Here is a 25,624-nt window from a genome sequence, read left to right on the forward strand (position 1 = left end):
ACAGCCTCAGGGCTTCCCCTCTCTCCCACTCAGCCCCTGAGGTCAGTACAAGAAGTTTGGGACATGCCAAAGAGCTGAGTCCTAGTGCCAAAGGGATATTCCATATCATTTACTGCCATGCTCAGGAATAAAAGCTGCAGGGAGGGGATTTGGGGGCAGGAAGTCATTGCTCAGAGACGGGCTGGGCATCAGTCTGTTTGTGGCAGGGTGGGTGGCTGCCTTTGCACCACTTGATGTCTTTCTTTCCTCTTTCTTTCACTTATTAAACTAATCTATCCCACCTCACTCTTTTTCCTGCCTTTGCTCTTCCTGTTGTCTGCCCTGTCCTGCTGGGTGGGAGGGGATGGAGCAGCTGTGGTGCTTGGCTGGGTGGTCCCCGGGCTCCTGACTGCGCTCCCCGCTGCAGGCCCAGCTGCAGAGGCAGATCAGCGAGACCCTGCAGCGCTGCAGGCAGGCCCTGCTCATCTTCGACGAGGCCGAGAAGCTGCACTCCAACCTCCTGGATGCCATCACACCCTTCATGGCTCAGCACACCAACAAGGACCAGGCAGATCAGCAGAGATCCATCTTCCTCTTCCTCAGGTGATTTCTGGTCCCCAAGTAATGGTGTTTGTCCCCAGAGGTGTGTGATACAAGGGGCTGAGGCTGCAGGGGAGGGCACAGGTGCCTTGTTCCCTCGTGGGGGTTGCCTCCATGTTCAGTTTTACCTGTGCATGCTGGGCACTCTCCCTGGGAACATTTGCAGGAGGAGCTGAGGTCCAGCTGGGTTGGGACACCTGAGCCACAGTCTAGATTTGGAGGCAAGGAAGCACAGTCAATTAAAATCATGTCACCGTGCCCAGTTGGGCAGATGTCACACTCCAGGGAGCAGAGTTAGGGCTGAAGGTCCTGGTGGGAAGTTCCCATGCATTGTTAGGAGCTGGGGAGTTCCCACTGCCTGGCTGTGGCTGCACAGGTGCTGTGAGGCTGATCCTGGCATCAGCACAGCCTGGTTTAGTTGGTTCCTTTCCCAAGAGCCGGGCACAGGTGCACCCCAGCACTGTCTCTGTGTGGGATGCAGCTGGAGGGAGAAATGGGACATCTCAGAACCAGGATGTGAGGCAGGCACCTGACTGAAGTTCCCTTAAAGAGTCAGAGATCAGGATCTTGGGCCCCCTTCAGTTTGGGCATTGCAGCCTTGAGCTTGGCTCTGGCATGTCTGTTCCTGGTGGTTGGAGGTGAGCAGAGCATTCCTTCTCCACTTCCACCATCCAGGCAAAGGTTCCAACCTCCAAGCTTGGTGCTTCCCTCAGAGAGGTTTCCCTGCCTGTGTGCCCAGTGCCTGTGGAACTGCCCTCACTCTGGTCCCAGCTGTGTGGAAGGGGCTGTGGTGGAAGGGGCAGGTCCTGCCCTGTTGCTCAGCAGGGCTGGACGTGCTGCCAGCTGCACAGGGCTGGTGTCCTGCTTGGCAGCCATGCAGGTCAGGAATGGACACAGTGTCAGCAAGCAGAGGGGAGTGAGGTGCCTTGAACTGCAGCAGTGTGTCACCCCAGGGGTTTCATCACTCCTGGTGGCAGCGTGACACTGACCTGCTTTAGCAGGGATGGCTGTGGCGCAGGGCTCCTGTGGGCACTGGCAGGGTGCTACAGATGGGGTGGGGCTGGCTGCCTGTCCAGCCTAAAGGGGCTCTTTGGGTTGGGAGCAGGATCAGTACAGGCTGTTTTCTCCCTGACAGTGGGTGGGGGCATGGTGGGAAACAGTGGTGGCTTTTTAATTTTCCCTGCCTTCCATGTGGGGTCCAGAGCCTCTGCCATGAGGGTGGGGTGCAAGATCTGCACCTCCCACTGCCTCTCTGCCTCCCACCCACACAAGTTCTGCATCCAGCTGGTTCCCAGTCCACTGGGGCATTCAGGGCTGGGGGCAAGCCCCTCACCAGCACTTGGGGATGGGGAACACCTTTCCTGGACCTGCTTTCCAGGCTGAAGGGCTGTCCTGGGACCCTCAGCAACTGCCAGGACCTTGCAAACTCCACCCCAGAGCTGCCCCCATGGGTGTCCAGAGGAGCCCTTAGGTGGGAGCTGTGTTGCTGCTTTGTCCCATGAGCAGAGGATGCTGTGCCAAGTCCTGGGCTGCCACTTGAATCCCTGCCCTGGACCTTTACTTCCAGAGGGACTCCTGCCACGTGCTCTGCCCTTTAACCTGGACTTTGTGCTGGCTTGTTCAGCATTTGGTGTGGAGCCAAGTGTCACCTGCAAGGTTGGTGGCTTCCCAAGCCAGGACAGGGGACTGAGGGAGATGGAGGATCCTGCTGCCCCTGGCAGGATGGCAGACAGCTGCATTCCTGTGGAAAGGGGCTCTTTGGGAAGAACACTGGCTCTCCATGTGCTGATCCTAGACAGCAAATCCTCTGTTGCCAGCAGCACTGCTGGGGCCTGCCTGCAGGGAAGGTGCTGCCAGCTCTCTCTGGGGGAAATCTCGAGTGACTTCCCTCTGTGTCCACAGCAATCTTGGTGGCAACACCATCAATGAGGTGGCCCTGGAGTTCTGGCGAGCCGGCCGGGCACGGGAGGAGATCCCCTTGGAGCTGCTGGAGCAGCGGCTGCGGCTGGAGCTGCAGGAGGCTGCAGGGAAGGGCTGGGCCTGCCTGGGGGGCTGTGGGCAGGCTGCTGCAAGGCTGCCCCTCTGCAGTGTCCCATCCACTGAGTGCCCCACAGGGCTGTGCCTGGGGAACAGACCCTCACTCCAGGGATTGTTGACAATGAGAGCCCCAGCCGTGGTCCCTGTGAGCCAAGAGGCCTCCAGGCGCCTTCAGCCCTGACAATGGCTGGGGGAAGAGGCAGCTCAGCCTCACAGGGCGGTGCTGAGGCTTCTTTGGGGCTCCAGGCATCTCTTGGTGTGACTCCTAGAGATGCTCTGTGCTCAGAGTGCTGAGCAGCTCTGCACAAGGGGGTCCCACTGGATGAGCCCCTCAGAGCCAAGCCTGATGGGATGATGCTCTCAGGTGAAGCTTCTGAGTTTGCCTTTCTTGTGCTGTGCTCAGAGAACAGCTATGCCCACAGCCAGCTCCTCAGGGAGAACCTGATTGATTTCGTGGTGCCGTTCCTGCCCCTGGAGTACCAGCACGTGAGGCTCTGTGCACGGGACGCCTTCCTGGCCCGGGGCATTCACTACACCGAGGCAACGCTCGACCAGGTGGCCCAGATGATGGTGTTTGTCCCCAAAGAGGAGAAGCTTTTCTCTGCACAGGGCTGCAAATCCGTGCCCCAGCGCATCAATTACTTCCTTCCTTGAACACCAGGGGGACCTGACCTGCTGAGGTTCTTGTGCTGAAGGTGGTTCTGCACTCCGGGAGCTGCTCTCTTTGCACAGGGTCAGAGGCAGATGACCCAGCCAGGCACTTGCACAGGGACTTAACAGAGACTTAAGCCCCCCAGAGCTGTTGCAGGGAAGGAGGTGCATCCCTTACTCCTGGGATGTGGGGACAGCCTGTGCTTGGCTGTCTGGAGCCTGTCTGGTGTTCTAAGTCCCTTCTTTTAGCTGGAGGGATGATATGGTTCTGCTGACAGATGCTGTTACATGTGACTGGGGACTGGGAATGTCCAAGTCCTTGGTTTGTTGCTGCATGGTGAAGGGAGGCCTTGGACAGGCTGGTCCTGTTGAGACAGTGTGGCCCAAGCCACATCCCTGTCCCCAGTTTTCTCTGTCATTTTACAACATCACACAGAACTGCTTTAGTGGAGAAGAGTTTTTCCCTTCTGTTGCTGTCATGCCTTTCTAAGGTGTTTGCTGCTCAGGGACACATGTGCCAGGATTGTAGTGCGTGCAGGGAAAAAAGGACTGAATAATCTCCTCTGGAGATGCCAAATCCATAGCTCTCACCTTGGAGTGTCCACCTCTCACTGGAGTCTTCCGTTGTATGGAAGCAGCTGCCGGGGGGAGGGGAACTTCTGCTGCAATTATTTTACTGAGCAGGTTGGTGAAGAGCCCATTTCCTTCACTGCAGAACCAAAAAGGGGAGAGAACTCCTCTGCCCAAGGACAAAGGGCAGGTGAGGAGGATGGTGGCTGAAGCATCAGGCTGCAGCTGAATGTGAGTTTTCATGGATGCAGTAAAAGCTTGGATTTTTGCCTTCATTTTTTCGTTTTTGTCTTCAGTACATTTCATGATGTGGCTTTTTGGCTGACATCAGCATTATTATTATTATTATTACTACTACTACTACAAGGGGCTGTTTGCTGTCTGGCCAGGTGATAAGTGTGTTGCAGCAGCTCCAAAACATTTCATCAGTGTTACGGGAATCGCTCTGTGACCTCTGGGTCAAAACTCCCTTCCAACAGGGCTGTGCTGGCCAGGAGTGACACAGCCCCTGCCAAGGACAGGGCTTGGCTTCCCAGCCACCCCCACAGGGGACCTTTGGTCTGTTTTAAGCTCTAACCCATTTTGTGGTGCCAGTGATGAGCAGTGTGACCTCTGGGGAAGAGTGACCAGACAGACACCTCCGGGCCCTGCAGCCTCTGAGTCCCTGCTTCCCTCCAGGCCCTGTTATCTGAGGAGGTGTCACAGCCCCAGGCAGAGATGAGGCAGCTGCTCTCCCACTGCTCAGCCAGTGCAGCTGCCTTAACCCACCTGTGTGGAACAGACTTTGGGGCTGTGCCAGTGGGGGTGATCAGGCATTTCTGAGACTTGGTTTATGGTTAATCTCAGGTGTCAGAAACCTGGGAACCATTGGGGTGATGCCTCCAGCTGGGGCAGGGAGGCTGCTGCCTCACAGGACACAGCTCAGCTTGTGTTTGGTCACCTGGGCAGGAGGTTTAGCAAGCTGTGTGCCGAAGGTTAGTGGCCTAAAGGTTGTGTGTGCAAGCCAGGATAACCCAGGATTTTTCCTGAATGTCAACAAGTGTTCAGCTGGGTTAGGCTGCCCCAGGCTGGGGTGGCAGGAGGTCACTGGGGGACTGGTTTGAGGTGGGCAGGGAGCAGCTCTGGCTGCTGAGGGAGGTGGGGGTGACATTGACAAGGGCGAGGCCAGAGCTGCGCTCTGCTGGGGCACCAGTGTGCGTGTCACACCTGGGTGAGCTCTGCTCAGCCCCACCACAGCAACAGCTGCTCTCTGACCACGCCAGGGCAACAGTTTGGTTCTAAATAGATACTGCATAAATAAAGATACTGCTTTTTCTGCATCCTGGTGGAATTCAATTATCTCTCTTTTTTAACAATTTTTTCTACCCAAATTAAAGAGCTTCTGGTTAGGACTGAGCAGTTTCAAATATTCATTAAGGGGAAAAAAAACCCAGCATCTACTTGAGTGGTTTTTGCCAATAAAATATTGCAACCTTTATTTAAAACAAAATGCAAATTGGCAAAACTTTGTGGAACAACAGGCAAAGAGGCCCTTCCAAGGCCTTATTTACATCAAGTTTAACACTGTTCGCAGTTCACAGTCAGACGATAGTGAGAGAATTAAATTAGAAAAACAACCAAAATATATTACAATAACAATTAAAAAACAAAAACAGTTGACAACACTGCTAAGAGTGATTGGTGATTAATGTGATTCATTTCAATCCATTCCTGCCCTCAACGAGTTCACTACCAATACAAACAGTGCCATGTGAGCCGAGCAGGCTCCACCTCCCGTGCACAACAGACACATGGGGAAGCACGACCTCCTTTGGTACAGACATTGCTGAGCCTGGAGCTGGGAAAAACAAATCCGTGTCCCAGAACCTCCTGAGACCTGCTACCAGAGAGTGGGCTGAGGGCTTTGTTCCACACTCCAGGGATGAGCAGCACCACCCCAGCAGCCTCCACACGTGCTGCAGTTCCCTTTAAGTCTCCCTGCCAGCTCCTGGTGAGCAGCAGGGCTGAGCTGAGTGTCCCAGAGAAGGCAGCAGGGCTGAGCTGAGTGTCCCAGAGAAGGCAGCAGCCTGATGGCTTTGGGACCACCATCCTGTGGAGTCACTGGTGCCTGTCAGTGCTGTGGAAAAGCCTGACTCAGGTAAGCGGTAGGACACGAGGGCTGGGATTGCTCTGTGGCTGCAGTGTGACCCACCCACACCTCTGCCTGGTGGGGAGGGGCTGCTCTGTCTCCACGGTGGGGTTTGGCTCCCTGTGCCCCACAACTCCCCCAAAGCACCCTGACAGATGTCAGCCCTTGTGTGTGGCCGTGTCTCACAGCCACAGGGCCAGTGGCACCCAGGAGAAATCCTGAGGAGGACAAGCACAGCCTCTCCTCTCTCCCTCCCTGCTGTGCCATCAGCAACCCTGCTCCCTTCAATTCCCCTTTCCCACTGGCTGAATTTGGTGCACTCCCAAGACCCAGACTCCAAGCTCAGCCTCACCCTGCCCACACTAATGAAGAACATGACTAAATCAAGTGCACCACTTTGGGGTTAAGAAGGGTCTGCAGTGCAGGAAGAGGAGAGAATTGCACCTGTGAGTCAGCTATTCCCACAGTGGTAGGGAGAGAAAGTGCCCCCCTGAGCTCACTCTGTGCTTTGTGCTTGGTGCCCTCCCCATGGCAAAGACAACTGCTTTAAATTCTGGCCCACAGCAGTGCAAGAGAGCCAGCCCAGCTCCAGCTGTGCCCCCACAGCTGTCTGACAGTGCTGAGGAGAAGAAGCAACGGGACTTCTGCCTTGTCCCCTGCCCCAAACCATGGAGCAGGAAGTGCTCTTCACTGGGACAAATAATGGGGTGTCAGCACCCACATTTGTTCCTTTGCACATCTGGTGCCAGGCTGAAAACAGAGAACTGGCCACAGTGGAGACCTTTAAGGCTGAAGAGAAAGGCAGACCTAGCTAAAGGGACAGGGAATGGTAGAAGTCTTAGAAGCAGCAGTGGAAGAAAAGACAACTGGATGGTAATTTACAGCAGAACCAGCTTTCCCAGATTCCTTTTGCTATCCTGCCAGAGGGCAGGGGAGCATTGCAGTTTGGGAATAAAACACTCTAGGGCAGCAGAAGTCCCAGCAATTCCACAGCCTTCACTTTAGGGGGAAAAAAACCTGTCAAGCACCACCTCTGCCACAATCTGCCTACCTGATGTTTGATGACAGGTGAGGGCAGGGAAGACACTTCCCATGAGAGTGACAATCCCCAAATTCCACCAGCCTTTGATTTTGACCCAGAGGAGGGGTCAGCACTGAAGGGGCTCCTGTGTGGGGCATAGGGGTTGTAGAGTCTCTGTGCTTGGAGATGCCCAAAAGCTGCCTGGACATGGTGCTCACAGGTGACTCTTGGTGGCCCTGCTTGGGAGAGTGTTTGGACCAGGTGCTCTCTAAAGTTCCCTCCAACCTCAGCCATTCTGTGACTCTGGAAAAGCAGCTGGATGCTGCCCTGTCCCACTGCCCTGTCTGCTGCAGGGGCAAGGAGAAAATGGGGCACCTGAAAGGAAGTGGGGATGGCCCACAGTGTTCATTGGGACACAGCTGCTTTCTTCAGAAAGGGCAGCAAGAGAGGAGTTCTAGTAGTTAGAAATTCCATATTGCTATTCTACCACTTTTGCTGTAGCTTTTCTGGAAGACTGGCATTTAGGAAAAGAAAAAAAAAACCAAAAAAGGGGGGGGGCTTCTTTCAAAATATTGATCAGAATTGGGCTAAACTTTAAAATGTTCTGGTTAAAATTCCTTTCCCTGGAATCTCTTCAGTTCCAGCCCTCTTGTCCCAAGCTGAGCAGCAGTACAATCATGGAACCATGTGATGGCCTGCCAGGGTAAGCAAGACTTGCCCTTCTGCCCCCAAGAAAAGAGAGCCCCCCACCTTCTAAATCCTTCTGATTGTTTGACAGGCCCTGTGAAGCAATGCCACAAGCCACCTTCCCTTTGCAGGTCACCTTTCCAAAGGCAGTCAGTTTGGATGCACACCTTCCATGAAGATGACTGGAAGAGATAAGGTAAACCACAAAAGCCCTCAGTAAAGTCTAGGAGATAAGGGGTTGGTACTCTGCCTGTGGAAGAGCCGTGGGACAGCCCAGGGCTGCAGGGATCAGGACTTGCCAGCACAAGGGGTTGCTTGGTTCTTTCCCCCCCATCACTTCACTTCTGGGCCACAGCAGCTCACTGCTCCATTGTACCTCACATGCTGCTCTCTGCTGTGTCTCCACACACCCTGAAATAACTTTGCTTAGCTCAGACCAGAAATGAAATGAGGATTCTCAGCCCATTTCTAAAGATTTTTCCAGGCCTGTCTCGCTATGTTTTGTGGATAAAACAGGGACCCTTGCTGAGACACCCAGCCTTCTTCCAAGCACCACCATGTGCTTCTAGACAGAAACAAAGTGCCATCTTCTAAAGTCACACCTGTGCCACAGCTCCATTCTAAATGCTCAGACTAAAAGCAGCACAGCCACACTTCAAAAACAAGTTTAGAAAGTGTTTTAGCCAAAAAAATAAAGGCTTAAGGTGCAAAGCAAGCAAGACCCTCTATCACCAGCAGTGTGCAGGGAGCAGCAGCATGCAGGTAAGGTGTATTTGGGGCCAGGTTTCAGGCCTGTTTCCTTTCACAAACCAGCAACTGAGCTCTACCTACTTGCCAGTACATTCACACCTTGGGGAGCTGTGCATAGACACAGACCAGCTTTTTGAGGCCACAACAGTCTGCAAACAGCACCAGGACCAAGGATGACAACACCAACCACTCAGCTGCTCTCATTCTGGGGTTGTTAGAAGGCATCAGAGACCCACTGGGAGCCCTTCAAGGCAGAGCCACAGCTTTTGTTGCCACGCCTCAGGCACAGCTGTGCACAGGTTATGTGCACATGCCCTACACCACAGTGCAGGATTCTGGTCTAGCCTTTAAAATATGGGAACAAATCCACGGAGATACCTGTGGTGTTTCCTGTGTGCTGCCACACTTTATCACCTTGGGATGCAGAGAAGCTTGTGAGACAGGTAAACACCAGAACAAATCCCAGGAATCTGGCAGTGTGAAGGCTAAGGGACAGGTGCAGGGAGTCCTGCAGCAGTAAGGACACGTGGTGGGCAGCCTGGGCTATACTTTCTGGTTCTCCAGCTGGGCCTGCAGGGCTGTGACTGCTAAAGGAATGTGGAGAACAGCCAGGGAGGCAGAGGCTCTGCCTTACCTACCATGGGTCCTCACGGTGATCACACTGAACTGGGGGGTAAACGTGGTAACAAGTTAAAAACAATCTAGAGCTTAAAAAAAGGAAGAACCCACCCACCCCAACAACAACACTGGCAAGTTGTGCAAGAGCCCCAAACTACTCAAAAATGACCATCCAGCAGCACCTGTGCTAGACCACTAGAAATAGGTATCAGCTGAGTGAAGGCCGTGTGGTGGGAAGGGGGAATTCCAGTGGTAAGTCTGCCCAGCATCCCTGACACTTCCAATACAATGACAATGAGAACATGGTGGATGAGGTGGACAGGAGGGAAAAGGGACAGTTTCATATATTAACTAATCTTGCAGTTCTCATTACAGCAGCAACAGTGCTGTGGAAGTTAAGCCATCCAGACCAGTGCATCCACCTCCAGCAGCTCTGAATACTGTCAGTGCATTAGACCTTTCCCCCAGCTGCACATGACCCCCCTCTGGAGCTGCTCCGGCTGCTCTGCCCTTGGTACCAGCAGAGCCCCAGTGCCTTTCCTTGGCCTCATCAGGACAGCAAAGCACAGGTGAGAGCAGCCAGGGTGGGATCTGTGCAGCCAGGCAGCTGCAGCCAGCCCAGGGCTCCAGCTGTCACCACCATCCTGCCCAGAGGGAGAACCTGCCATCGGTTCTCCTGCCTCTCCAGGGGAGGAGAAGGAACTTTCTTTCCCTTGCCATACCAAGCAGATCAGCCTGACTAGGTAGGGACAGATCCTTGATGTTCTGCCCCTTACAGCTTTAATCTACCCTCTCCATCCCCAATTTTTTGAGATGAACCTGTAAACGTGAGGAGAACTCAGTGATCTGAGGTACTTCACATACTCAAGTATCAGTCTTTCCTTTTGAAAGCATCAGTACAGAAAAACAGTCCCGCCCTCCCCGTGTGTGTTTCTCTTACCCAGATTGACAGTAGCTACCTTTGCACCACATCACTGATTTCTTGGACACATGACAATAAGTTATTAAGGACGGGGTTCGCCCCGTGGACACCAGCAGCCGTCGAGGACACCTGCAGCTCCTGCAGGCTGAGTTCCAGTTTGCTCACGGCTTCCCGGAAGGCGAATTTGTTGCGCGTGTGGGGGATGCAGTCCACGTAGCCTGAGCAGTAATCCAGCAGCTGGTGCCCCGTGTCCACCAGCTGGCTGTTGGGCGTGGGCTCGGCGATGGCGCTGGAGAGGAGATCTGCACACTCCAGCAGCGCCTCCTTGCTGATCTTGTCTGCGGGGATTTTCTCAGCCACCTGTTTGGTCTTTCTCAGCGCTACCTTGGCGCCGGCCGTGCCGTTGGCCATTTTCACTGGGGAGGTGGAAGACGTTGACAGAGGCACTTGGGGCGGAGGCATCACGGGCCTCCCGGATTTTCCACCAACAGGTGCTGCTGCTGCTGCTGCCTTCTTTCTCCCTTGGGCGGGGGGGGGAGCCGCATCACCGGTGGTGGAGGTGGAGCACACTTTGGTTTTACCCGTCTGGGCCGGTCCCTGTCGCCAGAAGAAGTGACCTGATGCTCAGATAAGAGCTTAAATTTATTACCCTGAGAGTCTGTGCCAATGAGCTGCACGTCTGCTGGAGTGTGTTTTAGAGTGGGTGAGATTAGGACTGGCACTTTGTGGTTATGAGTGGTTGGAAGTATTGCTGCAGCCTTTACCGGAGATGACCACCCCGGCCTCTCGCCATCCTCAAGGGCCCCTTGTCGTGGGCCACTGTTTTTCTCCTTGCCCTTAGGAGCTGCCACTAGCCCCGGACCCTCCTTTTCTTCCGACGCGGAGGGAGTTCGAAAAGGGAGTGCTGTGGCACCCCTTGGCAAGAGTTTTGCTTTTGGTCTCTCTCTGGTCAAAGCAGGGCCTTCTTCAAACCTTTTGGGAATCAGGTCACTGGCCCTCTCTGTGCTCTCATCAGGCTGGGAGGAGGTGGACACAGTCCGTTCCAGCTGAATTTTTGACCTCTGGGAATTTCTGGGAAGGGTCATTGCCATCCTATCCTGCTCTGGAAGCCCTGAGGACATGGAAGATGTAGAGTTTGACCTTGGAAAAGGCTTTGAAGCTTCTTCATTGCCAGTGGGTTTTCCTGCTCGTAAACCCAGCGTCTTTTTAATCAAGCGTGGCGTGAAGAAGCCAGTGATGCCCGACCACCCTCCACCAGTGCTCACACCCCCAGCACTGCTGGGCCCAGTGCCCTCCTCGCTGTAGAAGGTCCTCTGCACAAAGCCCCCTCCGTAGCACTTGGGGGGTGCCAGGCTCGTGTCCTGCTGCGCGGGAGCAAAGGAGAACCCGTCCACGTGCTGCAAGGAAGCGACAGAGGAAAAGTTACCCGTCAGTTCGTATTTCTTATGGGGCTGGTTCTCCATCTCCCGGAAGGAGCTGCTGCGCTTGGGAGGCGTGGGAGCGTTCCTCTTCTTCATGAAGGAGCTGAAGAAGCCCCCTTTCCTGTCCCTGGTGAACGTGGTCTCTTTGGCATCCTCCAGGAGGCTGCTGGGGGACTTGTCCCTCTGCTTGCGGGGCAGCGCGGGGGACCCGCCTGCTGGCTGTGTGCTTCTGATGAAACCTGGGCAGGAGAGACAGGTGTCAATCTGGATAATCTATTTCCATTTCCACCTCCCTGTCCTGCACTGGGTTCTATAGGCCTGGTGTATTTACCTGTCCAGGAGCTGCAGAGATAGAGTGAGGGAAGAAGCAAGCACTTGTATTTGATTTTTTCTTTACTTTTTTTCTGTATGTGACTTGTCTGTTGTCTATACTGAGAAGGCCACTTTGGAGAGAGATCAGAAAAGAGCTGCTCTTTTCTTTCAGTCTATTGCTCCCTTCCCATAATGTTCTGCTCCTTTCCAAACACCCTAAGTATAGGAGAAAAATCTCTTGCTGCATTGTTAACTTTAGTTTTGAAGCTGTCACTTAAAAAAGAGCAGCAAAACTGAATTTGAAAGAAAAAATACAATAGGGTTTACTAAAAGAACATTGAAAAAACCACAGTGTTTTCTATTTGCTAGTAAATAATTGACACAGCAGCACAAAGCACGCCCATGTCGTGTTGCTTGTTGTTTCTCTGGGAATTTACACCCTGTGCCCACACCTGGTGCTGAGCTGGATGCTGAGTGCTCCACAGTGTCCTGTGTTCCCTCAATGTTCTCCTTGTTCTCGGCCTGTTTCTTCAGGGTTCTTGTCTTGGAGGGAAGCATGGGTAAGCGGGGCAGGTAAGGAACTATGGATGAGGATGAGGCTGTTCTTCCAAGCTCCTCTGCTACCTCTGTAAGGAAAAAAGGGAATAGTCAAAACAGAAACCAGCAAAGGAAGAGAAAAAAAAAACAAACCTGGGTCTTTTCATGGAAGAGATCCATGACTGAGTAATACATAATTTATGGATTTAGTCTTTGTTCAAGTGTAGAAGTATTCAGGGTCAGATGTTTTTCCTAACGATTTCAAACTCATTTACATCTTTATAAATTCAGCCCAAGGAAATAAAAAAAAAAAGCAAGGTAGGATCTGTAGCAGGGGTCTATTAAAGGCTGCTCAAGAGCTAAAGGCAGCACTGGATGCATTTGCCTGTCTTTAATCAAGGTGCCTCCTACTGATGCACCCCCAAAGTTGTGTCCTCCCTGGAATCTGGGTCTAAGCTGCTTTGCTTGAGGCAAAGCACTGCGTCCCCCTAGATGAAGAAATGAAGACTGCATGTTGACAATAGGTCAACAAAAAAAAAACCAACACAGAAAAAACCCCACAACCTCCTGGCCACACCCAGCTTGGCATTTGTGTGGCCACTGGATGTGTCTATTATAGATCCTCACTGGTAAAATTCCATCTGGTGTCTTTTTTCTGTAGCAGGGAAGTTGATGGATCAGTTGCATATTTAATTTAAAAACTGAGCAGAATGCTCTGACATTTCTGCTTGTCTGCTGAATAGTATCACATTCCTCACCAGTTTTTACCTCCTGGTAGATTATATTTCAGACTTGAGCTGCACAGATTTGCTCCTAGAAGTAGTTAAGCAGAAAATCCAGAGATTAAAGCACATTTTGTTAAAAGTGGAGGCTGGTAGAATAGTATTTTATGACCTAATTGCTGCAGTCAGCAAGGGACTGTGATATGCATACATCTTTCTCTCTCTCCATCACTTAGTATCCCTCACTCTTCAGCCTGGAAAACAAGAGATTTCCTCTGATAGAGGAGACAATATTCTTTAAATCAGCTCTTTGGCATTTACTGCTCAAATGAAATTACACTGTTCCCTGCACTGGAATGTGTCTGAACTTTAATTCAATGTTTGTGAAACGAGTTATTGATCTCAATTATGGCTAAAAGAATAAGGGATCTAGATCCACTTTACCTCCACTGCCAGCAGATGAGCCTTAAGGGCCCATCCATGAGACACAGCACTCTGGGGATAACCTCCAGTGCTGTTTCAGGAAGAAAACAACAGCAGCTCTCACCCTCTGAGATGCTCGAGTCATGGAACATGGTTTCAAAAGCCTGGTGGGTCTCAGCAAAGGAAGGTCGGTCTGGTGGGTTCCACTTCCAGCCTGCAATGCCACAAAGCAAAGTCTCAGAGCCTGAAACAGGGAGATGAATTTTTCTTCTGTCCAAGCAGACAGAAAGTTGTCACACTCTGACCCACTGTTAAACAGGCTTTAGAGTCATTCACAGGTGCTGATTCATGGCAGCAGTTAGTACCCTACTGAATCCTCACAAACAAATCATGAGAAGAAGGAACCAATTCTAAAATTCCCAGCTCTCTGCCAACTCTACAGGTTTTTCTGATCTCCCTATCCCCCTGTCTGAATTGTTTGGGCAAAGGACAATTCTGTATTTGCTACCCTGGCTGCTTGGACTGAACACATCTAGCCCAGCCACAGATAACTGAGTGTGTAGAGCTTCAGGCACCATCCTGCTCCCATGCTCTTAATACTGAATTTCAGGCAGACCCTTCCAAAAGAAGGATGTGTGGACCCTCTGGGGGAAAAAGGAGGAGAGTGCCTTGATCCTAGATGGAGCTTGGGAAGTTACAGAAGAGTATCATGATGAAAAGTGTAATATCTGCAGATAGAAATCTGCACTAGAAGGATGTATTCTGGAAGCACTGTCTGCTGGTATCACCACAGGGTCTGGAAAGTCACTGGCATTCTGCTTGTTTTGCATTATGATCATATGAATTCCCAGCTTTTGGGCTTTTGTCAGCTTCCTTAAGGTTTTTTAAGCAGTAATATCCTTCACCATTCCCCACCTTCTTTGTTTCATAACTGAAGCCCAAGCTCACTGTTACATGCTGAGGATCAGGTATTGCTGTTAATTCCAGATTCCTCCCACCTTCCCAGGCTTTGTCCCCACAACTGGAAGAAGATACTCACATGCCCTCATCAGCTCATACACCTTGGGAGGGCACCCCTCTGGTTGCTCCATCCGATAGCCCTTTTCCAGCAGATCATACACCTGAGAGAGGTCAATGCCTGGGTATGGTGACATCCCATAGGTAGCAATTTCCCATAACAGCACCCCAAAGGCTGCAAAAGGAGGAAAACAAAATTCCTGGTCACAAGTCTGCCCTTTTGTTGTTCATTACTCTGTGGCCTTCACTGCACCTTAAAGTAGCATTATTTCCTGGCAGGTATTTCAGGCCAATCTATGTGGAGACATCACATGCTAAAAATATTATTAATTCATGAAGTTCTGGCCTGGCCTGTGACTGTCTTCACAAGGGTTTCTGCCCAGGCAAGAAAGCAAGTTATTGTCTGGGCTGGCAGAAAAAACCAAAATGAACAAGAAAAGGACACTGAAGGTGAGTTTTCTTACCCCACACATCTGATTTGATTGAAAAGGTGTTGTAGGCCAGGCTCTCAGGAGCTGTCCATTTGATTGGGAACTTGGCCCCAGCATGGGCTGTGTAGGTATCACCAGTCATGAGTCGACTTAAGCCAAAGTCAGCCACCTTCACCACGTGGTTTTCTCCAACTAAGCAGTTCCGTGCTGCCAGGTCCCTGTACAAAGGAGCAAAGGACACCACTGCAGCTCAAGCAGGGCTTTTGAATGCAGTTTTGGGGTCCTGCTCCCCTGGATCAGGTGCTCTCTGTATACAGCAGGTAGAGACAAGGTGAGCTTTGCCCTGAACAGTGTCAGAAACTGAGTGGACTTATTCTTAGGAGCAATGAGGTAAATCTGGATTAGGATTAATTTTTAAAATTCTATTAAGTTTTCAGTAATGGTGGCTGTTACGGCGCCAAGGACAGGATGGGATAGGATGGGATCAGCAGCTCATCACACACTGGTAACAGGTTTATGGCACGGCTTTATCTGCATTTCAACAGGACTTTGGGTGGGCACTGTCTGCAGACAGGGGCTTCCAGGCAGTTGGGCACAAGATTGCTATGGAAGTCCTGGAGAAAAGCTACTGCAAGACACTACTGAAACCACCAGAGCCAGTGGATAAGCCAGTGTGAATCCCAGCTGTGGAAGAAACCTCCCCAAAAACTGGAACTCCCAGCCCATCATTCTGGTGGCCTGTTTATCACTGCAATCTGAAACTGTACCAGCTCAACACGTCCTCCCCCACCTGTGGATGAAGTTCTTCTTCTCCAGGTACTCCATGGCAGAGGAGATCTGGGTGGCCATGTAGAGCAGCACGACAGCGCTGACCTCCTCGCGGTTGCACTCGCGCAGGTAGTCCAGCAGGTTCCCGTAGGGCATGTACTCTGTCACGATGTAAAACGGGGGCTCCAGGGTGCACACACCTGCCAGGGAGCAGCAGGCAGCAGGTGAATAGAGCTTCCCTTCCTCACCACTGCTCCTGATTTAACATCGCATTTTGTACCACTGAGCGCTCCTCTGGGAAAGTGAAGACTTCCATGGACAAGACCCAGGTCAGTGCAGACCAAACTCAGGGCTTCTGTCTGTTTTTCTCTCCATCCACTTCATGGATAGAGAGAAACATGTCTATGAAAGCACCACTATTCCTATCTAATATTCATGAAGCAGTAGTTCTGTTCTTTGAAAGGTTACAGAATGAAAAAAGAGGAATTATGAACACACAGTTTGCTTTTCTTCCCCTCTCTGCCTTCATAGAGCTGAAGAGTGGCCAACTGGAAGCAGGTACCTGTCAGCTGGCAAGATTTCCAGACTGAAATGTCACTACAGAGTAATGTGAGCCACTCCCATGTGCTGGGTAAGGAGTCAGCACGGTGGGACCTGCTCCTAGAGCAGCATTCTCACACATTCCTGGGATGACTCCTTGCTACAGTCACTGTACAAAGCATGTAAAGGCGGAGGAGGAGGGCAACAGGATACTCTTGTCACAGCTCTGGGATCCCCCCTGCAGCTCTTTACACTTTCAGGAGTACAGCACTGTGCACCAGAAAGAGCAAAAATGCACCTCTCTGATGACAAATCTCTGAGTTGCTGCTCCTGGAACCAGACAGGGCTGGCACACACTTCATTTGTGCCCTTTTTTTAAAGTGGGTACAGAACAGTTGCCATTAGTAAAAGCCATCACATTCTTCACATTTCTCCTTTCATCCTAGGCTTGGCTTGACAGCTCTAGTAAAGGTTTATGGTGTCTCCTTAAGAATCTTTGTCCATGTGGATTTAACAGCTATTTCAAACTATTTAATAATGATCATCATATCATGCACCTGCCAGTGAGACAACAGGGCACAGTCACCATGTAAAGCCTGTGGATTTTTCCAGTCCTAAGTTGTTTGATCTCATGTACTTATTTGGTGATACACAGAGTTCCTCACAGCAGCAGCAATCTGGTGTCTTCTGCCTAATTATGGACTAATTTGTTCTTTTCAATGCAGCCTTTTCTGTAAATGTCTCTGATTTGAGAAGTATGGAGAATGGTATTTGTTGTGCTTCGAACAGAATTTTTCCTTTCACTTCGAATTTTCTTACAATTTTTTCCTGTTCTCTCAGAAAAATAAGCCACAGAAAATTATTCTGTAAATCTGATTTAACAGAGCAGAGAAGGAATCTGAACCTGATCGCTGAACCCTGGAGCCTGTTAAGGCCAAGGACACAAACCAGCAGGAGGCTGATATTACAAACTTTTATGTAACAGTCGTGCCTCAACAGCGAAGTTGTCTACTAATGTAAGTGACTGTATTTGATGTTTTATTTAAAATTAGTGTCTCTTAGCTCCAGTATTACATAAAGCTGTCAAAAATACCACCCTATAACCTGACCTGATTCATAAAGTTATATAAATACAGAAAAGCTGCCGCTGCATTTAAACCGGGCAAGTTTCTGCCAAAATGAAGACTAAGTAAGAACACAAAGAGCAAGGCATTTCACTCACCTAACAACTGCACTAGATTTGGGTGCTTGATCTCCTTCATCACAGCAGCTTCTTTCAAGAACTCTTCCACCTCCATGGTATCTTCCTAGACACACAGAGAGGCAAAAGAAGGGAACATTTATCTTCATGACCAAGGTCTGGTTGACACCACACATCCTGGTTGAATATAAATGATGGCATCTTTGTCTCCATTCTGCTGTTTTATCTTTTACCAAAGCAAACCGTACTAGCCCTGAACAGCTACCTGGCTGTCCTGCAGATGATCTGCAGTACCCTGGCAGGGCCAAGCTTTCTCATTTGGTGTTGTGGCTGATGAGAGGAAGACTCTCAGGATCACTGACTTAGTTCCCCTGTATAGCTATAAAAATTAACTTATTCAGGGGCCACTTAGAATTGCAGTTGTTAATGTTGAAACAAAAGTTTTGAAAAGGAAGAGAAACGGAGAAGCTGAATCTTTTCAGGAGTGGAGGACAGCTTATAGAAGGTATTTTCTACATCTTTGATTTCTTAAAGCCTCCATAGCTCCTCTGGAGGAAGGGAAGTTGGGTTTGTAACCATTTCTATCGGTCTGACTTGGACATGCGGCTCCTGCTGGGCCAAAATTCCGATTTGTTTCTAAGCCACGGGCACTGGTGTAAGTTTGATGGGGTCACTTTGATTTGCAAAGCTACTCCCAAGCAGGGATTTTATGCAGAGCAGCACACTCCGCTCTCTGATGTTCTTATCACAAGGTGTAATTGAGAACATTCCAATTTCCTTACTCATGTCATAAACAGTGACCAAATGAACAGTGCCCAGAATCTGAAAACTCACCTTTAACGTTTTCACAGCCACTGTGAGATTGTATTTCTTCCAGACCCCCACGTAGACCTCTCCATACTGCCCTCCCCCGAGCTTGTGCTTCATGGTGATGTCGGTGCGCTCCATCTCCCACTTGTCATGGATGGGGGACACTCCATACACGGTGGGCTTATTGCACTTGGGGGCTGGGTAATGCAGGGTTGTCACCAGGCCATCTGCCACCGTGGAGTGATGGTGCACCAGCTCTGCCAGGGTGCTGAAACGGCTTTCTGCTGTCACATAGACCTGTAGAGCAAGAAACAGGAATCTGCTTAAATTAAGGCAGCTGCAAGTTTTCAGTAACGCTGGAAAACAGGTACAAACGTGCTGATGTCTTTTTTAAAAATCAGAAAACCAGGATTTTAGAATATTTGTTCTCTTCTTGTTGGGTAAATAACTACTAATCTATGGGATTTTTACCTGCAGAAGACAACTACATGTAAGCCATCACTTAAGAGCTGTGTCAGTTTTTGTGACAATTAAATGTCTCCTGCCTCGTGCTTTACAGGACTAGAAGCTGGAATTCTTAGGTCTCTCAACACAACATGCCACTACTTCATCTTAGTTAAAAATGCTGATTTAAAGCTCTGCTGCTTCTATGGGGATCAGTGGAAGGCTATCCCCACCTCCAACCACAGCTACCTTGCTACCCAGCTGCTTTCAGCCCAGACAAGAACTGTCTGCATTTCTTCTAAAGCACTTTTTGGGGAGTCACCACTAAACCTTTGGCACACATGTTCTTTTATACTAATACTGGATCTCCAACTTGAGATTCTGCAAGATGCTATCTTCATCTCCTCTCCCCACAGCAGTGTCCAGAGGTGCTTACCTTGCCATCTGAGGTGGTGTTGATCCTGTAGTGGTAAACACGTCCCTCGTACCTGAGCGAGATGGACAGCTGCCCCGGGCTGCTCTCGCTCTCCCGGACCAGGAAGCTGCCATTGATGAGGCTGCTGAGCAGATACTCGGCTGCGCTGCGGGACACGGGCCCGTGGTACCACGAGTGCTTCTCCAGGCTGTTCACTGGGGTGATGTAGTTGCTTGGTACCCAGCCCTGCCCATTCTTTGAACGTACCTCACTCCATTCACCATTCTGGTTGTAACCCAAGACTCGCAACTTCTCACCTGGGACCGGAAAGAAAAACACAAAATAAGCACAGTGCAAGCTGCTGGGTCTTCTTGAGGGAGAAATTCAGCATGAATTGAGCCTGGGTTTGTAGTTTAACAAAAGAAATCATAAATAAACTGCTACATACAAGGTATTTATGAAGCAAAGGCTCAGACAGAATACCTAGGATACTGTTCACTGATTTAGTGCAGTGAGATGAACTCAAAAAGCTTACTGTATCCAGCTTATTAGAATAGGAAAACTTTATTTTCTTGGAGGGTTGAGGTTTGTTTTCTTGAAGCTTTAAGTGCCATATGATTTAACAGCTCTGACACATGTACTGACCAGAATCAGAAAGTGTCTGTGCAAGCTTAATTCTTGATTCTGCCCCCAGTTGAAATTGCCAAGTTTTGTTACCATCTGTGACGTACCCATTTCCCTCTGCCCTTCCTACAGCAGGTATCCCACAGGGCCAGTGATGTGGGGAGCCTGGCACAGGAGAGGGCTGGACTGTGCCTGTCCCAGCAGAACTGCCCAGCAGGTGTCCCTCCAGCACCATGAGGGACAGGCTGTCTGCTTCCCACCATTGCTGTAGGGAATCACCTTCTCTAAGTGCACTATTCCCAGTCTCTAAGTGCACTATTCCCATTCCTATCCAGGCAGGGATTCCATTTCCTGATTTCTGTTGCTAAGTTTTCAAGCCCACAGCTGCTCTGCACTCCCCGTGTTACCTTTGGTGATGCTGAGTGTGTTGTCACCACTTGCTACAAAATCGTAAAGTGCAACAAAGAGATTGGGGTCGCTCTCAGTGGCTCCAAGCAGGTTCTCCTTGGAGCTCCACCTGATGGCTTCGTTCAGTGCCTGGGGCTCGACGTCGCAGCCGTAGGGGCGGTGCAGGGCCTCTGAGGAAAGGACAGGAGAGGCAATCACTTTGTGTACAGCTCTAATCATTTCCCTTCCTGAGTTGGAAGGTCGCCACAAGGATCCTCCAGTCCAACTCCTGGAGAAGGTGATTTAACTGCTATAAGCCAAATAGCAAGCTATGTGTATATAATTTCTATTTAATACTTATTATATATCTACACCTGTATTCAAAATTATTTAAGGATTCATAGATTAAAAATAGGTGCACAACTAAAAGCACTTTTTAAAATTACATGAAGTAGTGAAGAAAACCTTTTAATAACAAAATGTTATTGTTTCTGTGGTGGACACAGCCTGGATTTGAAACCAACATTACAAATACAAGTAAAAGTGAATTATGGCACAAATGAGACGTATAAGTGGGGATAGTAACTGGTTCAATATTAACAGGAACGACAGTGATTTGTAATACATTTCAAGACTGTGGAAACAGAGGTGGAAAACTGACAGGAGCAGGGACAGAAGGCAGTACAGGTGATGCTGGGTATTTAGCAGCAGCATTTCTATTTTGCTGTTTCAACGGACAACTGATGCAAACTTGTCACTACAAAGGAGTGGGGGGAGGAATCTGACATGTTTTAGAAACAAAAGAAAAAGTCCCTACAGTTCTTGTGATGATTAAAACGAATCTAAATCCACAGGGGTTTAGGAAGAACTGTAGTAAGCAGCAAAACTGTGAACAGTTCATGCTAGTGCTATGTCAAGACCATCACTGGCTTTCTAAGTCATGGAAAGGTTTTCCAGGAACATGCAGTAGAGTAAATGCCAAAATTAGGAAAAGACAGAGTGATGGTGTGGTTTCATACATGAGGGCTGCTCAAGGGAACAAAAACACATGAAGGTGTAAAGTTATATATACTTTTTCTGACAGCACAGATCTAAGTCCCTGTCCCAATATCTACTTCTGAATTCTCTAGCTGAACTTACTTAGAGAAATGTATACTGCAAGGAGATTTCATTAAGTGTACTAAACATAAAAAGTTCTCTCTAAAAAAATCTGAGGCTTTCTTTGCTCTACAGTCATTGGTTTGGCCCATTTCTGATGGGCTGAGAAGTCAGGCTTGTGATGTTTTTAAGCAGACACTGTCAGAGAATGTGTGTGGCTACACCTACCTCCTTTTCCACAGGCCCCTGAGATTTACACTCATGAGCAAGAGCTGCTCCGTAAGGCACTTGAAAAAGGAACAAAGAGCTCAAATGCAGCACAGGATAGGGAAACTGGGAAGTCAGTGAGACACAAAACAGGAAGAAGCCTTTGCCATGTATCAGGCACAGTAATATGCCAAATCTGTGTCACAGGCCAGAGCTCAAGCCTGGAAAATGAGGGCTATGGGAGGTTTCCTGCCTATAATGTGATTTTTTAACTGTACTGTAGGTATATGAGAAAGTAAGTGGTTGAGGTTTGCTCTGTTTCCATTTTAAACTTGGCTAAGTGGTTTTTGACTGCATTTCTGGTAATTATTCAGAGTTCTATTTCTTGCATAACCTGCTCATCTTGCAATTACTTAATAACCTAAAAGTAGCCTTCTGTCAAGGTTCTCCTAGCACAAAAACAAGAGCCTACAGACTAAGGCACCAAAATGTCAGTTCCTTGATTGCACTGCCTGCAGATGCAATATTTACATACACCTCTTATTCCTAACTTTCAACTGCAATTAGTTTTACAAGATAGTAACCCATCAGACTGGAAGCTATCATGGAAAATAAGAAATCCCAATGCTCAGTCACCTACATTACAGCATGGCTGCCAACATCCCACTGTATTTTCTTGGGGCTGGATGTGTGCATACTCAGCTCTATGAAAGAACACCAGTTCCTAAATCCAGCTCTCTTTATGGAGTAAAAATACTATTTAATTAAATAATACATTCTTTATGCTCCTACAGTGACTTATGTTATGAGTGTTTCAATGCTTTAAGCAAAGTCAAACGTGCTGCATGAGAACCCTGACTTACACATCTCTGCTAGAGAGCAAACACAAAAGTAGGCAGTTTCCAAAAAATACCCAACCTCTCAGCTCCAAAATCCCCTAATGGTGTTAATTACCTTCTTACTTTCAATTATGTATCTGCCAACCAGTAAAAGGCTTTAAACAAAAATACAGCATTTATTCTAAGTCAAAGCGTCCTTTAAGTTTCTTTCTCCAGCCAGAAAAGCTCACACACTGAGCAGCCAAGCCCTGCTCCACAGACAGCACAAAGTTAAGTGTTCATCCACGCACCCATGGATAACCTGAAGCAGCCCAGGGCCAGCTCAGCTCCAGAGGTGTTGCAGCAAGCCCTGTGCCCAGCTGAGCCCACTGCAGGCAAGGTGAAGCCAGCAGAAATGCCACCTGCTCAGCACCAAGAGTTCTGCCCACATGGAAATGTGTGGGGCTGTGCTGGACTGGCAGTGGGGAGTCAAAGCAGATGTGGGACTCCTAGCACTTTCTTGGGAATGCCTGGGAGGCTGGCACAGGTTCTTAACACCCACTTGATGTACAAAAAAGCCAGTAGAAGTTAATGTTTGATGAGAAGCTTCAATCACTTAGCTACAGTGCTTACCTAAAAATCTTATTACCTAAAAATCAAATGCTTTTAAGAGTTCACGTCTCACTAACTCCCTTTACTTGTTTAAAGTGACCTAAATGCTTAAATAACTGTAAAGGTTACCCAACACCTAAAGGGGTTTTTACCAGATACAAAAGTATTTCTTGCAGGCTATAATTCCATAACAGCCCACACTGTTCCATACAGTGTGGTATCTACACCATCCATCACAGAACAGAAATATGATCACCACAGAGATAACCAAAGCATGTCACCAATGGTGTCCCTCCAGCTGAACAGCTTGTGAGCTCAGTCTGCACCAAAAGTCAGGAAATGAGCTGGGAAATTCCGTTTTATGTCAGCTCCTTTTCAAGGCTAACCATAAATCTTATATTATCACTTCCATTTCCTATGCAATGGAAAACTGACATCATCACTTAGTGAACAAGTAATACACAGTCACACAAGGAGGTTATGCTTCATCCATCTCCTTCCTTTTCTTTATTCCCACAATACAATTTGCTTCTCTCCGGATATGAAACCTTTCCTATCCAGCCACCATGTAAGGGGTGCTTTGTCCCCCACCTTTGCGGCAAACACTCCAATTACCAATCTCTTTAGTCTCAGAGCAGGAGGTAGAATATACTAAATTTTAAATTTCAGAGTCACATTAAGTACTGAAGTGGTCTCTATTTCTGAAATACTACGTAAGTACTTGGAGAAAAGAAGCATTTTACTAATCCTAAGATCCCAATAAAAGCTGGCAATCTCACACCTGCCTGTGGCTGGCCTCATACTACAAGACAAACACAAACTTGAAAGGACCTCATCCTCCCTGAAGCACTTAGAAAAACACAGGAAAGGGACAGGACAGGATTCCACCCCGAGCATCCTACCTGTGAAGCTCACAGCTGGTTCAGAGGTGCCCTCGCTGAGGCAGCAGAGCAGCCTGCCCTCCTTGCCATAGCTGCTGGACTGGAAGAGGACTGTCCCCACACTCATGTTCTGTGCTTCCCAGAGGGCAAAGAGGCTGCTTGGCACCACGAGGCTGAGCACAAGGGCTCCACACACAGCAGTCACTGCTCACAAGGCCGAGGGCCAAGGGGAAAGGAAGCACTGCCGGGCAGGCAGAGCAGAGACTGGGAAAATCAGACCCTGGGCTAACTGGTTATTAACTGGATGGGAGGGTGGAGCTTTCCAGGGACTGCTCAACACGCAGAGGATGTGGGGACTGGACTGCAAGTTGAAACAACTTTGAGATGAGCTGGAGAGACAGAGTTTTGTTCCACTATGAGTTAGGTAACAAAATGTTTGGGAAGAAAGCAAACAGTTTCCTTGGAGAAATTCCTTTGCACAAATTACAAAACAGATCACCCATTAAGGGGACCGCCCAGATTGATTCACTTTTCCACTCCACATACCACTGCTGGAGCACTACTCACAGGAATCAACAGCAAAGGGTGTTGGTGAAAATCCATACCTTAGAGAGGTACAAACACTGAGCACATGAACGCTCTTGGACATGTCAAGAACTCAGAAAGACACAGAAAGCAAGGCCAGCACAGTGCATCCAGTCTGAACTGCACATTTGCTGATTTAATAATCACTTGGGACAGTTTCCACAAGGGCCCCATCAAATTACCTCTCAAAACCCAGAGAATAGTTGATAAATTCTTTAAAAGCCCTGGTTTTCTAGTAGAGCTGCCTTGTGGCACAACAGGCTCCTTCCCGGTCATGGAAGGGTTAACAAACCAGCACTCACCATGGCAGTCTCACACCTGGGAGGGTGGTGGGCCTGCAGAGGGGTATAAAAGGGAGCAGGGGAAGGGAAGTCTGTGGTTTGGGCTTTTGTAGGGGGAGAGGAGTTGCTGCAGCCCAGTGAGGCAAGAAAGCAGGACTTCCATGATCTGTGAACTTCACCATTCCATGATGGGGCAGCTGCACCGTGTGAGGATGATTCAAACCAGACTAAAGGTAAGCAAGCAGGCTTATTCCAAATGTCTGTGTTTTGTAAGGCTATGGATGCTGTAAAAGTGTATACAGAACTGTGGAGATGCTGTGATGATGAGAAGTTGCCTTTCCCATATTGCTTCTGACAAGAGTCATTTCCCCTGCAACCAACAGCTTACATTTGTGGAAAACTAACTAGGCAAAGAATTAACTTAGGACACCTGAATACTGCTGTTCCTCAAGTTCTGACAAGGGGGTGACCTCTTTTCTTCCTCTTCCAAAACCAAGCTCAGTGAATCCTGCAGCATGCTACCCAGTGGTCAGAGGTTGAGATACCTTTACTTGAGAGTTCCTAGGCTTTCTCTCTTTTCCTCTTTGTTTTGCTTCTTGCAGTTTATTGTCTTTTCAGGTTGCATGTGCTCCAAGTACTCTGAATTACACTGGCATTTGTACTAAGCTTAGCATATCTGTTAATACACAAAAAATAATTAGAATTTGTGGAGAAAGCCAGCACAGCTTCAGAAAGACATGGATGAGCTTTGTGACAATCACCCTTACCTAAAATGGTACTAGGAAAGGGCAAGCTATGTATGGATTTGTGGTTAGATTAGTCTCAGCTGTAACAGTTACTAACCTTAGCTAAAATAACACATTCACTTCTTAGTTAAAGTACAACGGATGAATAATTGGTATTTCAAACAAAGAAGGATTAGCAGGAAGTTAAGTTGGATTAATAATGTATTTTGCACATATCCCTACTTACCCCATCAATTTTAGCCTCTGTCAGAAGAGGCTGTAGCCAAAGCCTAATGGCTGGCTGGTGTGTTAAGAGCTCCTGATGGGAACCATCTAGTTGCCAGCAGTGGCATTATTGGTGAGAAACATTTTGCCTGTAAGTCTCTTGCAGCAGAGTGATTT

General features: G+C 49.0%; 2 protein-coding genes across 2 annotated transcripts in view; one reads left to right on the forward strand and one right to left on the reverse strand.

Annotated features, from left to right (window-relative positions):
* Positions 1 to 5,156, forward strand: part of TOR3A (torsin family 3 member A) — a 6,954-nt gene extending 1,798 nt beyond the window's left edge. Inside the window, exons 4-6 of the mRNA XM_031063299.1 lie at positions 407 to 582; positions 2,482 to 2,606; positions 3,020 to 5,156. Of these exons, the coding sequence (XP_030919159.1) occupies positions 407 to 582; positions 2,482 to 2,606; positions 3,020 to 3,270 (552 nt within the window). The 3' untranslated portion in view covers positions 3,271 to 5,156. The remainder of the gene's footprint in view (positions 1 to 406; positions 583 to 2,481; positions 2,607 to 3,019) is intronic.
* A 126-nt stretch (positions 5,157 to 5,282) lies between these two features.
* On the reverse strand, positions 5,283 to 23,893 carry ABL2 (ABL proto-oncogene 2, non-receptor tyrosine kinase). The gene is given in 12 exon segments (XM_005428600.2): positions 5,283 to 10,487; positions 10,490 to 11,623; positions 12,149 to 12,322; positions 13,503 to 13,592; positions 14,418 to 14,570; positions 14,860 to 15,044; positions 15,617 to 15,794; positions 17,357 to 17,441; positions 18,170 to 18,442; positions 19,026 to 19,321; positions 20,036 to 20,206; positions 23,653 to 23,893. Coding segments are annotated over 12 exon segments (3,336 nt in total). The 5' UTR covers positions 23,759 to 23,893; the 3' UTR covers positions 5,283 to 9,996.
* Between the last annotated feature and the right edge of the window lie 1,731 nt (positions 23,894 to 25,624).

This window comes from Geospiza fortis, unplaced genomic scaffold, assembly GCF_000277835.1.
Source record: "Geospiza fortis unplaced genomic scaffold, GeoFor_1.0 scaffold506, whole genome shotgun sequence".
NCBI lineage: Eukaryota > Metazoa > Chordata > Aves > Passeriformes > Thraupidae > Geospiza > Geospiza fortis.